Below are 16,867 nucleotides of genomic sequence, written 5' to 3'. Positions count from 1 at the left end.
TGAAATCACCCTGCTGCCCGCTGACCTGCTTTCACACAGGGCTTTCAGCACTGTAATCCCAGATAGCAGCCACAGCTGTGGAGCCAAAATAGACCTGCACCCTTGTGTTATTGGGTCAGCAGAGCCGATCCCCAACTATTACTCAGCACCTCGGATTTCTCATGGACCATGTGTGAGGCCTGCAGAAAGTGACCTCACGATTGCAACAAACTTAGATAATACATCTCTTGTGAGGCAGTGTGATCTGTAGCAGGCACTTCCTGAGCAGAGACCTGGAACCAGCTGCTCCTCAGGGCCCCAGGCATCCTTCTAAGGATTTTCTTATTGGAAACAAATACATTCCTGTTTGGAAACATCACTTGCATCTGATCGGAAAACCAGTTATCAGCCCTGATGGGTTATGAGCGATCTAATTAGCAGGAACCATAAATTGACCTTTAAAGGGCAGATTTATTGCCCACTGCTTGGAAGATGATGACAGAGGAACACAAAAAAAAAACCCTAACAAGAAAAATAAATAAATACAACATGGATGGAGGAAAAATTGTCATGTAATAATGTGAATCTAACACAGCGGCCGTGTTTCCAGTTGTAGGAGCAGACCAGAGGGTTTGTTCTGTGTGTCTGCAGTCACACCAGCAGCCTGTGAGGCCACACGGAGCTAAATGCTAACATCAGCATGCTAGCATGTTTAGTGGGTGTAATATTTACCATGTGTCTATTGTAGTGTGTCACATGCTAACGTCTGCTGATCAATGTGAAATTCTGACCCATGAGTCATGGGATCACTAAAATTGTTCCAATTCATCCATTCAGTAGCTGTTGAGATATTTCATTCTGGACCGAAGCGGCTACCATGGATAAAAATGACACGTGCTTCACACCACTGCTGTCCATTTTTTCCATTTCTTATCCATTTCCTACCTTCTATTTGTCTTTATATGAAAATATTTATTGCATTTGCAGAGCGGACTTTCCAAAAACCCTCCATCTCGTGCATAAACAACTGAACTTTGCTTTTGTTGCTCATATAGTCACTGATTTTGTTTATATTTGCCGGGTCTGTCAGTTCAGACATATTAACTGCTGCTAAATTTGGTAAGTGAGTGGTTCTCTGGAAGACATCCAGCGTGCCACTAAGTAGCTCACACACACACACACACACACATAACATTTTCCTTTTCTTTTTATGCAGTCAAATACCAGTGAATGAATGAATTCCCCTTAATTCATATAAAACATGACTAAATATTCACATGTTACGTAACAGAAACGAGTGTGAGTGTGATTTTTAGTGATAGCAGTGATTAATGTACCGCTGATGTATGAACCCAATAAAGCAGAACATTACACAGGGTTCCCAGGCTGTGATTCACTTTTACATATTAGATGAAGCATGCTCGTGCTTGTCTGCCTGCTAATGTGTTTCAGTGAATTCCCCACTAAGATGAAACACACCTGTAAGAGATTCAAATTCCTGAATCAACAAAAGACAACCTGCAAGTGTCATGTTAGATGACTGCGAACAAGCTCTACTGATGTCTGAGGAGGAAAGTTAGCCTGTTAGGACCCAACATGGAGAGAAGTAATTGATTTTGCTGCCAATACTTCTCTGACGGATTGTTTATGTTCGAGGAAAATGGTTCGCTGAGCACTGTGGAGGAAAAACTGGAATTCTCACTATCATTTAGGCTTCGTCTCATATTAATCAATACATTTTCCATAAGAGTGCATGGGGCACATATGAATGAGGTCTTCAGATCAATATAACAGGACAACACAAAGGGAAGAAACTAAGGCACATTAGTTCTTACCTTCAGCAGATGCTGATTTATCCATTTTGTAAACGTCTTCTTCTGCACTCTGTCTCTTTCATCTGAAGAAGAGAGAAAAATAAAAGGGCATTCTGTGATTATATTTTCACATTATGAAGCAATCATCCTCTTTTAAAGAAGGCTGTCATTAGACAAGCCTGACTCTGCTTTGTGTGCATCTGTTACGTACATAGACAGTCTACAGTTGGTTCATGTTAGCTTAATCTTTCGAGTCCATGCTCAATGTTATTTTTGGATTTATAGTTTCAGTGAAATAAGAGTGTAGAAAAGTAGGGACATACATATAGACCGCAAATCATTCCCAGTGGCTAAAGAAGAAGGATGTCATTTCCCAGAAGCTGAAATGGCATCACTCTCTCCTGCATGCTCTTAACCACATCATGTTTTTTGTTTCCCATCACCATAGCAACCAGGCTTCCTGCAGCCGGTGACATATGTGTGACCAGCACACAAACGGATGCAATTAAAAAGGAAAAAGAAAATCTGACATGTACATTTTTTTCCTATCTCATTTCTATTAGAGGTGGTAGAATGATAAAGAAAGAGGGGAACTGCACTCGCATTGATACGTTTTCTCATGAGTGTTATGAACCGGCTGCTCTAATTTCCCTTAAGAAAGTCCTCTATTCAGCAGAGCAGGACTCAGGCCAGTCCCCACAGCCATGAATCATTTCGCTGCCTCCACATCTCCCAGTCTGCCAGACACAGCTCCACTAAAGTATCCTCGGTGCACAACAGAAAACTCACATGTACGATCTATAACATCACCGCTGAGAATGGAGGCCACGTCACATTTAAACTTTCCTCCACTTTGGCCGCAGCACAGATGATCTCCTCCCTTTAATGATCCTCACTGCGATTACAAAGCATCTTTGGCTCAAGGAAATCACTACTATTACTAATGAGCAAGCACAGACATGACTAATGTATCAAGGAAATGGCGAGAAGCAGTAAGATTAATACTGACCCATGCAGCACATTAGAGTTACCAGGTGAGCTCTGTGCTCCCTCTCGGTGTTAGGCAGGTACTTCATCCTCTGCACTAGCTCCTGTGGGTCGGCGACGGGATTGTAGTTCAGGTAGACGGATGCCATGCGGATAAGTGAAGCAGTAACAGTCTCCCTCCTCTTGTCTGCCTCCCTTCCTGCCTAACAGCCTCTAGGGCAGCCGTGACTCCCTTTCTCATCAAGCATCCAGAACGAGTCCTGTCAGGTTTTCCATGGCTACTCACTATTTTGAGTTTCTGTGTGGCTTAGTGTTTATCTAGCAGCAGCACTCAAAACCACGGAAGAAAGCAGTACTTCTTATTAAAAAAAAAAAAAAATGAATGTTATGTTATGCCAGGAGAGAGCCAGGTTATTTTAGCTGCAATTTAAAAGCAATGTACCATCATTTGGAATGACCACATGCATGGCTTTATTATGGCAAATATATGTGGAGTAACGTAAACATGTTCAATCATAAACCAGAGCTTTCAAGGGTGCAAAAGTCTTTTGATAATCATCGCTCTATTGTGCAGCTGCCAAGACAAGACAGTTGACAGATAACAGTCAACACATGATACGACAACCTTCATGATACGACATGAAAAATACCAAAAAGGACGAGCAGTCTTTGAGCACACTCAGCAGTCACATAAGACAGGTATAGAAAATGAAAGCGTTCCTGTCCTAAAATAAGGGACAATGCAAAGTTTTAAGGCTACAGCGACATCCTCTTGCAAGCCTCAGTTTCTCACAAAGTGTGCCACCTTGTCACAACAAAGGACAAACTACTTTCAGTGGGAATAATATGCCTGCAAGCTGAACAGACAACATAATGTCTGCTCTTAATGACATCATTTTAAATGCATGTGGCATACAAATGCTGACATTAGTCATCCTAACAGACTGCAGGTGTTAGAATAATCCTAAAGGCTGGAATATGCTTTTCCGGGATAATAACAGGACCTTTAGAGAACGTACTCTCTGCAGATTCTCACATTTAGCTCATCTAAAAATAGTGCGTGTGTAAAGGCTGCTGAGAATTGGAAAGTGGGTTGATGTGACAATTATTTTGCATGATGGTCTACATCTGGATCAAAGCCGCACGTGAAGCCAAATAAAGGAAGCAACACTTTCAGGCCATCGCAGAAAAAAGAGAGATAGTCTGTCTTCATATTGACGAGGTAATGCAGTGAGAGGCATTTACCAGCAGTGCTGCTGTGTCACTGCTGATGCGTCTGTCCCTGTGACACTCCTCAGCTGAGAGTTAAAGCAGTCTGACGCCAATTTGGTCTGTAAAGCCCATATCTGAGCTCTTGGCAGCATAATATATGAAGCGCTCCTGAGAAACTCATTAATATAGATTGGCTATTCCGGGAAAACTCTCCACGTCAAAGCGAAGGCCGGGAGCTGAACCACTGTTCAGAGATGATCAGCAAAAGGCTGCTGTGCCTCACATGCTGCACACGTTACTGGTAACAGGGACACTTAATGACTTCAGATCAGGTGACATGAAAACCATTTTTCATCTTCCGTGCCTTCGTGTTAAAGCCACAGCTGCTTTACTACTAGTGGTATAAACAGAAGGTTTGAATATGCTGTGAGAGCAGTTATTTCTGTACCTGTGCCTCCCACAAAATGAAGGTGTGTTCAATAGTGTGGTGCCCTCTTGAGGATCTTATGAGAATAAAAAGTAAGCAGGAACTCTGCTTCGATGATGACCGTCCAAAAGACGTCCAATTCTTTCTATCAATCTTATTCCATTCATCAATAATACCGCTGATAATGCAGATACATATTCTATTTATTACTGAAAAGTTGCATCGAAGAAGAAGAAGAGGAAGAGGAAAAGGAAGAGGAGGATTACTTCATTAATCCCTAAACAGGGAAATTCTTTTCTAACACTGTCAAACAGACATGAGCACACTGATATACAACGTGAGGAGGGATGGTGGAGTGATGAGCTGCCATATCGGGACGTCCCGGGAACCGTTCAGGGTATCTTATCTCATCATTTAGATTTATCTAATATGCATATTTCCCATATAGCCAGCCCAGATTAGTTCACCAGTGAGGCAAACACAACCCTGTGAAGGTGATTCGCTGCAAAACAAAAGTGAACCCCTAAATGTCTCCACCATAATGATATTATATTAGTGTTGAATTTAAGGTCCATTTTAAATTCTTTTAGGTTTAGAGGAGAAACATGTCTGGAGCAAAGACATGGTCACTAAACAGCAAACTGCTGAGGTGCAAATTAATCAGTGACTGAGTAACCAGCCTGCTTGGGTCTGATATGATATGAAATCATTCGTGCACCTGATGACAAATGTTTGATGCTAAAACTGTGAAAAGCCTCCAAACATTCATTCAGAGCAAGATTTGACTGGAAAGTATTTGGGAATAATAATTCAATATTCTCCCTTCAGGTGGTTCGTAGGTTTGGGAACAGCTTAGAAATGTGTTAACCAGCAGCTCGTGACCTCTGACTTTAATGGATTGATGTTTGATGGATCACGAAAACCAGACAAACAACTTCTCTCTCACATTACATTTGAACTCTGTGACATTTAAAAGCTTGGGTGCTATCTAGAAAACGTTGTCATTGACGCCCCCTACACCATGAGAGGAAGTCAAACTGGTGGTATTTAAGTAGTAATTATTATTTACTGTACAGTATTCTGTAATTATTATAGAGTATTATGAGCATACACAAGCCAACTGCTTACAACAATGGCAGCAAACAACACTGCAAATCACTCCCCACTGTAGCCATGAATGTTGAAGACGTGCTGTTTTGCAGTGTGTGTGTGTGTGTGTGTGTGTGTGCCATCTACAGTCTTGTTTGTGATATGGATACTCATAGAATTTGGTATGGACGCTCATGACTCCCACAAGATATCTCAGGGAGATAATTTGCCTTGAAATCTGCTGAACAGATCCGTCCTAGCCAAGAGTTCAGCACAGCATTCAAACAGACAGCTCCTGAGACGCTTATTTGTAGACCTCAGCTCAGCAAAGCACATGTGCACGACTATAAATAGCCACAACCCTAAACCATGCCGCCCCTGCAACTGCAGGCCACATATTCTGTGCCGCTTCAGTGACGTCCTTCGTTTCCTTACGAACAGCAAAGACGAACGTAGTAAATGTTTGTGGTGAAGTGGACTTTTCTGTATTTGTCCATGGGGCTTGAAATCTGTTTCCTCATCTCATTTTTTGGTTTGTGAATGTGAATGAATAATCATCCCAAAAAGAACATGTATTAGATGTTAGGACATGTTTGGCCAGTATTGAATTTACAACTTTAACAACTACAGATTGCTGCCATGACACTGGCTGTGCCTCTGCATGAATGATATTTACTAAATTGCTTCCAAAAGCACCCAACCAGACTTTTGGAAATGCTGCCAGCAGCAGAACAGACAGCACCTCACGCTGACCTTTCATTACTACATTCTGTCGAGCTTCTTTGAACAGGAAAATTGATAAATTGTTATTTTCTCTGCCGCAGGGGGGCTGGTGACACCCTTTGGCATCTTGTTACGTCAGGATGCCTAAAATATCCTCACATTCTGAGCACAGCCGAGTCAAAAGTCCCCGCAATCAAAATCCAGCCTACATAATCCTCTTGACCTCGTATGGGAGGGAAATCAAAACAGACATAAAGTCGAAAAAAACTGAAAAGCCCTCAACCTTCCAGCCAACGACAAGGACACGCTAAACATTCTTGCTTAACAGCTCTCATTTCACATCTCTTGTTTCACAACCAGCTCTGTAAGCAAAGGCATGTGTACCTTAGGTCTGTTGTGAGTGTTACAGAAGAGCAGCGGCACACAGGTCCATGCCACCGTGTACTGGATCTCAGTGAACATCTTACTGGTTTGATAGAAGTGCAGTGAGTGTAATGTCTGCTCCTGGTCTCCAAAATTAAAAACATCCCAAAGCTTCATCAGGATGGACAACATGTTCACTCTTCCAGTATTTGGGAAAATGCTCAAATAAATGTGTTTTGTTTTGTGGGTTTTTAGGTCTAACACACTAACGTGTGCAGCCCTGCTCGCGGCTCGGTGAGGCTGCACAGCAGTGCCTCGAGCTACATGCCGAACATCAGCATGCTAACACGCCTGCAGAGACAATGCTGACATGAAGATGCCCAGCAGGTACACTGTTTGCCATGTTCTCCGTCTTAGTTTAGTGCATTAGTGCAGTAAAGTGCACAGCAGGGTGTCTGGCTGTAATCCAAAGTGTTGGACAATTTAAACTTCTGACCTGATAACAGCGCTATATGGAGAGAGAAGTTATTAGGAAGTATTATCTGAGCAGCATGGATTGCTGTGAAATGCCTAAAACATAAATGACAGTTGTTGAAATTCAGTCTGGACCAAAGTGGTGGACTGACAGCAGACAGACGTGTCAGTATTATGGCAAAAAATGGTCTGTTACAGCTCACAGCAGTCTGAAACACTAATATTGGACAGTTTATCCTCAGGCTGGTCACTTTAATGGTTTCTAAGGGGTTCATGTCTATTATAACCGAGACCCACTGGAGTGATGAATCAGCACAAAATGGCTGCCTGTCCTCTACTGCATTTTGACGGATATGTGGTATGTAAAAATAGAAGAGTAACAAAGCCAGGGAGATACTTGAAGATGCATTTTTGTCATTCTGCGGAAGTGAGAATACTACAGCCAGTCATCTCAGAGAGGCAGGGCAGCATCTGAAATATGTGCCTGCAACAGCTCAGTAAACTGAAACAGGTTGCCAAGCCTTCGAAGCAGCTCTTCCAGTCGGTCCTTTCTGTCTCCCGGCTTCAGAGAAAGCAAAGAATGAACCAGGAGAAAAAGGTGTGATGTCAAAAACACACGCTTGTCAGCATTCTCCTCCTGTCAGCACTATTTTCCTCAACTTCAAGCTAAATTACAGCAAGAAAAGTGAATGAAACGAAATATAAAGACAAAACATACAGAACTATTTTGTGCCTAGTCTAAAAATGTAGCTGACATTTGTAGAATAAGTTTCCGGTTGTTCAGATGTGACCCCCCCCCGTTAGAGAAGCTTGAATATGGTACGACCCATGATAGAAAAAAAAAAGGCAAATGGATGAAGGTGAAGTGGGCAAAGTGCCGTCAGACATAAGCTATCACTACAAAAGCACTCAGCAAAGTCAAAGAGAAGGAAGGAGGAAGCATTAATGACAACTGATGGGACACACACACACACACACACACACACTCTTTCTAGCCTCCAAATGTGCAACAGCTGCAACTGCCACATTTGAGCACTTGTACATGTGAGGAAACCTGCTCCCAGATTATTATGGAGAAATCTGTATAATGTGAAGTATCTCAGCTTAATTCTTAATTTCCACAACTGTGACTGAACATGAACAGAAAACACACAACAGTAACAGTTGCTTCACACTGCCAGAATAAAAAAAACACACATTTCACGGATACACACTTTGAATATCAACAAAATGTACCAACAGTTCAGGATGTATGTTTAATTGTTACTTAATAGTTGTTCTATTGGACACTGATGTTAGCATTTACTACTTACACACTATATATATGCATTTATTATTGTACTGTTTTTATTCTTATGTACCACAATAAGTTCCTTCAGGATTAATAAAGTTCTATCTTATCTTATCTTGTGTTTTTATCATCTTTTTAATGCTTTTCTGTGTCTTATCAGTAACACATTTCATGTCCTTGTCCCCCTGACCTGACTTGCCCTGTGTCTGAATGGTGCCGTGTAAATAAACTTTCATTTATTCAGGTCTTTCCTTTTCAGTGATGATGTGGCAACATCACTTTCACATTGATCATCTCCACATTCACCAGTTCTGCCTGATGGACAGACATGAGAGTCTTACCAAAGCTTTTCAAACAATGGCTCCACACACAAACGCAGATGGAACTGTTCACTCCTTGGTGGACAAATGTGTTTCCTACTGCTAGTGTGGGATTGCTTCCCAGCATCTGCTGCATTCAGGAAAGCTGGGTGGTGCTGCTGCTGCTGCTGCTGGAGTGGGAGAGGAAAGGCTAGAGAGCATGAGTCAGGGGTGGGACAGAGACGCACAAGATGATCTCATGTAAGAGGAGCTGAGCTGAGCTGTGGAATGAGGTCCAGTCACGCTGGTCTTCCCATCACCATGACAGCATATAAATACAACATTTAGAAACACAACAGCGAGCAGGCATCACACTCAGACACTGATAGAAGGCAGCTGCATGCGATCGCATTAAAGAAGTATTTCATTTAACTTCCTTTAACAATTTGTGAGGAATATTCATTCAAGTATATTCCAGAAGGACAAGACGTGTCTCTCTCTAAATGCTAAATGTAAGAGTGATTCACGATTAAAGACTAAATAAAAACAGACGTGTTTCTGTAGCTAGAGCCTGGTGGAGCAGTGAAAAGCTTTCTGAGAGCTGGTTTGGATTACACTGCTCATTTTAAATGAAGTCTATTGATTAAATCAATAAAGGGTTTGGCCAGGACAATATTATGTTTTAGCATAATAGATGCAGTGTGCTGTGCATTTACTGCAGAATGTTTTAGTTTTTTTAACATTCACCTCGTGAAACTGACAACAATCAGAAATCACATTTCTCATTGCAGATATGAGCTGAGAAAACATGCAGGGTGAAAACTGTAAAATGAAACCAAGAGTAGAGCTGCATTAGGTTCACAGCAGATCCTGCTGGATGATATTGTGAAATTACAGCAGCGCCAAGTTGAGCTGGAGTTGGACACCGATCCAAAACTCTAATGCACTTAACTGGCCATTAGCACTGAAGGTTTTAGCTGTGGTTGCTATTAAACGTCCCTTGATAATTAGACAGCCTTGTGATTATACTACCTAAATCATATTTGTTCTCATTTTTGCTAAACTGACTCCACGATGCATTAGTTTAAATAGTCCAGTTCCAATTGTCCAGCTACAAAATACATCATTTGTTTGATTTAATGTTCACGTATCCTCTCTTTTAAGTTTTAAACCTCTGAAGCATATTCCTATTGTCTTGTGAACAATAGGAAGCCGGTGGGTTACAGCCGCCTGTGCGTCCACAATATTCAGTACAGACTGTTCATCTGTGAGCGGAGCTAGGTGGGTAGAGACCACGCTCAAAGTGTGGCTCCTTAATGTTTAAACCTTAACGAAAAGCAGCGTCGCTACCATCAACTTGACACATGAACAAGTCTGTGGAACTTGGATGCTGCTCCCGTTAAAAACAAAGTGTCTTTTGTACGGCAGCAGACAGAGTCCATAGAGGCAGCCTGCTGTGTGTGGGCCACTGGGCCATTTGAATGTGATGAGTGGGCTGTCGACATTGAGCAGAGGGGTTGGGCTGGGCACGGCCCAGGAGGATGGACAAAGGCAGTGACTGTGCAAAAAACACAATGCTCTCTTGCTCAGCCCGTGTTAGATAATACAAGATAATATATAAGGGTAGTTTTAATAAGCATACGTTTCTCTAACGGATCCACAGAAATCCTTCTTGTAGAGAGAGATTAGGCCTTAATTCAGACTGCAGCGATTCACAGACAGAAGCGTCAGGCAGACGCAGACCACACCCTCCTATAGACTGGTCCCTTAGCTGGATATGGGTGTCAACTAGCACTTGGCTCTCTTTAGAGAAGGAAAATCTATACACACTTCATAGGTTTATTTTCTGTGAGTCAGTTCACATTCAGGCTGAAATGAGCTACAGAGGGATGATGTGATAGAAGAATAATATCCTCCTATTATATTAGACTGAGGCCGGAGAATATTTTGATGTTGGTGTTACTTTACAGAAACAGAAACTGATTTTTGGATCACAGATTTTGCTGTAGCTGTAGCTGTTTGATCACTTTTATTTGCATTTTCTCAGCCTAGAAGTATTTCTTAAGACCAGCGGAGTAAAAGTGTATTTGACCAAAAACATCTGTGCTTGAGCAACAAAAAGCAGGTCAAATATTCTGAAAATAAAACGTGTGGAATCAAATTTTGTTGGGGATTATCTGCCCGGCCGTTACTATGAATGTATACCATTTACACCATATGGCATCTTGAAAACAAAATGAACTGCAAGAAGAGCTGACTGAACCTCCAAATGTCTAATCCATTAAATCTTTTCCTGATGTCACAGGATGATTATCTGTCGGGAAACTCTAATGGTGACGGCCTACCGAGCAGGCTCTGCCAGAACAGCGTGACGGCCCAGCGCCATTAACTGTTGTATGTGTCTAAGAAACCATGTCATTAACTCACTCCTCAGGTTTACTGTGTTTTCTAAAGCCTGCATTGAATTTCAGACATTCCTCTGTTCAGTATACTATTAACTCTAATACCTAATTAGTGCAGCGTTCTCACAGCTGGACCAATCAGAACATGTGTGCTCTCTGTCAATGCAGAGTTTTACACTTGGTCAGAGAAACTTGCACACAGTTCAGAACTTCACGCAGCATTTCTCAGATCTTCAGATTCTTTTTAAAGCAGGTGGAGTTCACTAAAGGTCACACTGGTGAACAAGCACAATGTAAAACTCTAGTTCACCACAATGAAGCCTGTGCATCTTTATCCTCCAGTGGTTGACTTGTTGTCTTTTCTCTGGAAGTGACAGCTTATACTCACTCTGGAATTGAGCCAGACAACAAGTGACAAGCGCCACAATAACATAAACTCACCTGCACACATGATTAACAATGAGTGACTTCCAGAGACAATAAACCTCCACAGATCAATATGAAAATGTTCCAGTCATACGTCTTGATTTGACGAGACAAAGACGGTCCTGTTCCTCACTTTATAGCCGGCTGTTTGTTTGGTAACTGTTTGTTTGGTAACTGTTGATCATTTTGCTATGAAAACATCTCCTTTTGAGACTTTCCACATCACATGGACAGAAGCTCGGCGCTCTGGGCAAAACCCCTTCGACTGCAGATAAAACTTAAGTCACGATAAAAATCAGGGACATTTTCAGCACATAACCAGCGCCCTACAGAAAAATGTCTACGCTTTTTGATGCAAACAATAAATACAGTTTTAAGCAATTTTAAGGGCTTGGAAAATACACTTATATGGAGAACTAGGCCAGAAGATAAGAGGGCAGTGATGTAAAAACATGTTTCTTTGTTATGTCATCCAGTAATACAGTATACACTCAAATACATAACACTATGGCCTTTTATACAATAAATTCTACACACCAAGATCTAATATCTAAAGCTTTCCTCTCACATTACATCAAATTAGATTTTCTTTTTGTAAATCTTAACATGTGAATTGTCTCTTTGCAAAGAAACTCTGAGCTAATAATGTTTTTGTTTTTTTACGGTCCATCGCCTGCTGCCTCTCTCCTCAACTGACTTTTAGTAGATAAATGTTCAAATATTCTTTTAAACAGTGAAAACCAGGCTGTGTTTTTCTTTCTGTCGTAAGGTGTAAACACAGCTGATGGAAACAGGATTGTAGGTGGGTTTGCTAGAAGTAATGATTAGCCCACCAGCTGATCTCAGGTTTCTACCTACAGTTATTCAACAGTCACACGTTCATGAGCAGAACAATGTTGACAAGAGAAGAAAACAACACTACATTTAGTCAGTTTCACCAATAAGAAACAGTAAATGTGACAGAGTGGTTACATTCAGACTACAAAATGAAAATCGTTAGCGTCGAGTCTGCAACACTTCCATGAACTTTACATTAAAAAAAAAAAAAAAATCAGGAAAATACTAAAAAGAAAAGGCTTACCCTTCTTTGTTAAGTTCATCGTTCATGCAACAACTGGGAGGGAATCGAATAAACCCCAGAAAACCAGAATATAACGTGTAAAAGGCAGAATGATCCTCAGCGACAGGAGAAAACGTGAAAACTAAGTAAGCTCATTGTGTGAAACAGCTCATCTGCCTGAAAACAGCAGCTACAGATTCCCAATGATGCCTCATCATATGATCCCATTAGAGTCCAGTCAGGGCGTTTAAGCCTCAAACCACAGCTGACTGGCCTGCAGGCTGCAACACTCAACAACAGCTGAGAGCACCAGCTCACGGCAGCCATTCAGCACAACAGTGCACAGTATATGCTATTTACTGTTTTACTTTGGGTCCTTGTGTGGGAACGCCAGAGTTCAAAACCGCTGCTGTCACTTTGAATGCAGCTCCAGCAGAGCTCCACAGGCCTGCACTGGCCTCACCACGCACGTGCATGAGTTAGTGGACGAGCTCTGGCTGTCAAAGAGACGCCGAGTGGCACAGACCTCCTATGTGTGATGGATTGGCTGTGATTAACTAACCAAGAGGAGAAGCGACATGGAGTGGTATGAGCTACTGATATGAGCTATGGCCTCATCCTGCCATGTCATTGTCCTCTCTGCCCAGAGACACCACACAGGTCACCAAGACACATTCAGTCTGTGATATTCCTGCCGAGGATCATCCTAAAAATACACAAATAGATCATTTACATTGTGAAATTATGATTTCCTCAGAAGACAGACTTGATTTCTCTGTTTAGACCTTCACATTTGACCATTAACAACATACCGGGCTTGAAAATATTTCCATTTCACAGCTAAACAAGAGAATTAATCCTCTAGTCTAATCATCAATTGTAATCATAAAATACCTCATAATAAAGCCTTTGTCTCGGCTGCTAAAAATTCAGCCTAAATGTGATGTCATGCAGGAAATATTCCCACTTTTCCACAGCAGGGATCAAGACACTGAGACCAGCCAGTCCCCAGAGAGAGAGAGAGAGAGAGAGAGAGAGAGAGAGAGGGCAGGCTGACGTTTATTGAACTGTCAAGCAGCAATCGGGCAATTTCCTCCAGCGCCCCAAAGCCTAAACAACCTCCAATCAGCACTGATCCTACCTTTGTATTTTTCCAAAACATCCTCATAGGCTTGGAGGTATTCCTGTTCGTCCGAGAGCACATGAGCCTGCGCCGCGTACTGAGCCATAACCCGGACTCCACGAACTGGACACTCACCGGCGGCGGACAGGGACACAGCGTGTGTGTGTGTGTGAGTGAGTGTGTGTGAGAGTGTGTGTGTGTGTGTGCGTGTGTGTATGTGCTGGGGACTCAAGAGTGATCGGCGCTGTTGTTGCACTAAAGGAAACGCCCTACATCCCTCCCTTGTCTGCGCTCCGTCCAATGGGCGACACTTCCTCCAGCAGATTGATAGGAAGGACTGCTGCGCTGCAAAAAGTGCCGTCTTATCGGGTCCATTGATGCCACACTGACTCTCAAACGCACTTAAAAAAAAAAAAAAAATCATCTCATTGTATTAACACAAGAGGCTAACCCCCCCTGGTGTGACTGCAGTTGCACGGATCTGCAGCAGGAGGTGAAATAAGCTGCCAAAACCAGACTGAATGATTAGTTCATTTCTTACAGTGCGTAATAATACAAGCTTCTCCGTGTCAGGCGCCTCAGTACCGGTTTGTAACACGTACCACGCTCTTTTTCACAGTTGTCCACCAGCTAAAAACTCCAGAAAGGACTTTTCACACACATTTTAAAGACTGCTGGTGGAAATTATACGCTCGTGTGTTTGCTGTCAGCTGTCACTCATGTCACTCAGATGCCAGAAAAGTGCAGAAAGTCTCAACTCACTCCGCTGGGATCTGCTTCAGTGCGTTTCTGATCGGGTTTTACAGCATCAAACGGTGTCAAAGTATCATTATAAATCATTTCAGGGCTGTAAAACTGTAATCCTCCATGTTTTCCTGTGAGAAACAAAACCTATCAGGGGGCTTAGTGCTGATTCCTCTGTCTGAATTTACTTTTATTATCGATAAATATCTTGTGGCTGTATCTCTGCGTCCATCCCAACAAACCGTGCACGTAGAAATAAATCAAATCAAACTTTAAAACAGGTCTTTAAGAACATGATATCTGCTTTTTACGTAACCACACATCTAAACCTAACCCTGAGGTTATTTTCAAAGCATCACATCCAGATTAAGAGGAGGCCAAAATACCATCACATGTGGCACAAATCCACAGCCCCTGCTGATGAGCCCAAATAAAAGAGGTGATCCAGGTAAAGACAAGTAAGATCATGTAATCCGTGTATGCACCCTCGGCTATATTGCAGCATATTGGCCCATTGTTTTGGTGGCTATGTGGCTCCTAGGTGGACAAACCAGCAGACTGCCCCCTCACCTGCGATCCTCAGCACGGCTCTCTCCGCCGGATCCAGCACGGATCCTCCTTGGATCTTCCTCTTGGACCGCTCGTGTCTGGGCAGGTTCCAGGGTAAAGTGTCTCCGGGTGCCGGCGATGCAGACCCAGATTTAAGGCTGTAATCATCCTCGTCTGAGAAATCCGCCGAGGAAGACATGGAGCCGTGCAGGGAAGGGTTCCCCGAACTGGAGCTCTGAGAGACAAAAGAAAGCGGGGATAAGGAAAAGAACAATGCTCGTCTTGGCTTCAGCTCGGGGACAAACACGCGCAAATCCCATTATTTCTCACCATCGCGGGTCAAAGTGCGTAATGTGAGCGCAGGTTAGGTGTGAGGACGAGCCACCAGCCCGCAGTGATCCGTAACAATAAAATATTGAGCCAAATAAAGCCAATGTGAAATCAATAGTATCTGGCTCCCCCGCCAGGTCAACAATAAGACTTACCACTGTAAACATGGAGACCTGTCAGCTGGAAGAAAAGAGATAACAGTCCTGTTTGCGCGTTCGTGAGCTTCCACCCTTTAGTCACACATTTCGTGAGTCAGTCCCAAAGGGTGCCACGCCCTTTAAAGGATGCTCCGGCCACGAGTGGGTCCCTTATCCGAGCATCGAGGATGTGGGGTGATGTCAGATCTCCGGGGGAGCCGGAGGGATGGTTCGCTGTGTGCTGTGCTGTGCTGCTGTCGAGGCAGAGCTGCACGGTGATGGGAGAGCAGACTGCATGTGTCTGCGCGTCACAGCCGGCAGCCAACAGCAGCAGCAGCAGCAGCAGCAGCAGAGACAGCGGTGTTAGAGCGCCATCCCCGCACAAAGGTGCTGGGTGGGTGCAAACACATCAAGAGCAGGGGGTAACGAGAGGACAAGGGGCGGCCACGCTTCCTCATGGCGAAGACAGACCGCGCGTTAGATCCACAGAGGGCTGACTGCTGAGAGGACTTTGGACACGGTGACATAACTGCCCTCAGATGGGGTGTTAACCTCGGTGGGCTCACTGAAAGCACTCATATATGTTGAGCTAATTACCCGAGAGGATGGAGAGGATCATGGGTGCACAAATAAAGGATTGCACTTGGTTTAAGTAGGTAAATATAAAGCCTATTTATCTACAACAGTAAATATAATCCTAACACTCTATATGCCATTAAGTGCATACTTTGGGGGATTTATTATTTCATGAAGCCTTGTAGATATTTAAACCTAAACAGAAGAGCAAATAAGAGCTCACTGAGAACATGTGAACATTAAGGATGAATCACCTCTGTTGTCATTTCCTGCTGCACCCTGACACACCTCAGGAAGATTAAGCAACAGAAAGCAGGTAAAGCAGGTGGGGCTCCTGTGATCCAGAGGAGTTCAGCACTAATTTGTGGGTTTTAAGGGATGAATCTGCACTCAACGTCGTCTTGATGCTTTTAAAAACACGGGAGCTGCTGAATGAAATCTAATCGTAGAGACTCATCTGACACTATTTCTGCACGGGGACAGAAAACACTGTTTATTCTTAAAATAGCAGCGGTAGTGAGAGTCTGCTGTCGCTGCTGGGTCAGTGTCAGTCTGCAGAGCTGATAAAAGCAACATGCTGTTAATATTAGCAGCCTTTTCATCATTGCATCACCTTTCATCAGGATAAAACTGCTGAAAAAAGGCAGCTTAATGGTGCTTTTTTAAAAAATTCCTGCCACTAAAAAACTACATGATTTGCGGAGAGCTGGTTATTATTATCAGCAGCTGTAGAAATAAGTGACTCTTAAGTCTGTTTTTTCCTCTTTCTTTCATATTCGGAGCAAACGGAGCAGAAGAATAGTTGAAGGATTAGAAGCCCTCCCCCTTCATTTAATACAAGGCTTATCCTCACCATTAGAAA

At 42.9% G+C, this 16,867-nt stretch overlaps 1 protein-coding gene across 1 annotated transcript in view; it reads right to left on the bottom strand.

Annotated features, from left to right (window-relative positions):
* The window catches only part of dst (dystonin), a 91,243-nt gene extending 76,061 nt beyond the window's left edge, over positions 1-15,182 (bottom strand). The window contains exons 1-2 of the mRNA XM_070840652.1: positions 14,984-15,182; positions 1,815-1,876 (exon numbers count right to left, since the gene is read on the bottom strand). Coding sequence (XP_070696753.1) covers positions 1,815-1,876; positions 14,984-15,161 — 240 coding nt within the window. The 5' untranslated portion in view covers positions 15,162-15,182. The remainder of the gene's footprint in view (positions 1-1,814; positions 1,877-14,983) is intronic.
* Positions 15,183-16,867: the final 1,685 nt, after the last annotated feature.

The sequence above is a fragment of the Pempheris klunzingeri genome, chromosome 12 (assembly GCF_042242105.1).
Source record: "Pempheris klunzingeri isolate RE-2024b chromosome 12, fPemKlu1.hap1, whole genome shotgun sequence".
Classification (NCBI taxonomy): Eukaryota; Metazoa; Chordata; class Actinopteri; order Acropomatiformes; family Pempheridae; genus Pempheris; species Pempheris klunzingeri.
The sequence above is the reverse complement of the archived record's forward strand: the minus strand, read 5'-3'. Positions and strand labels throughout refer to the sequence as shown.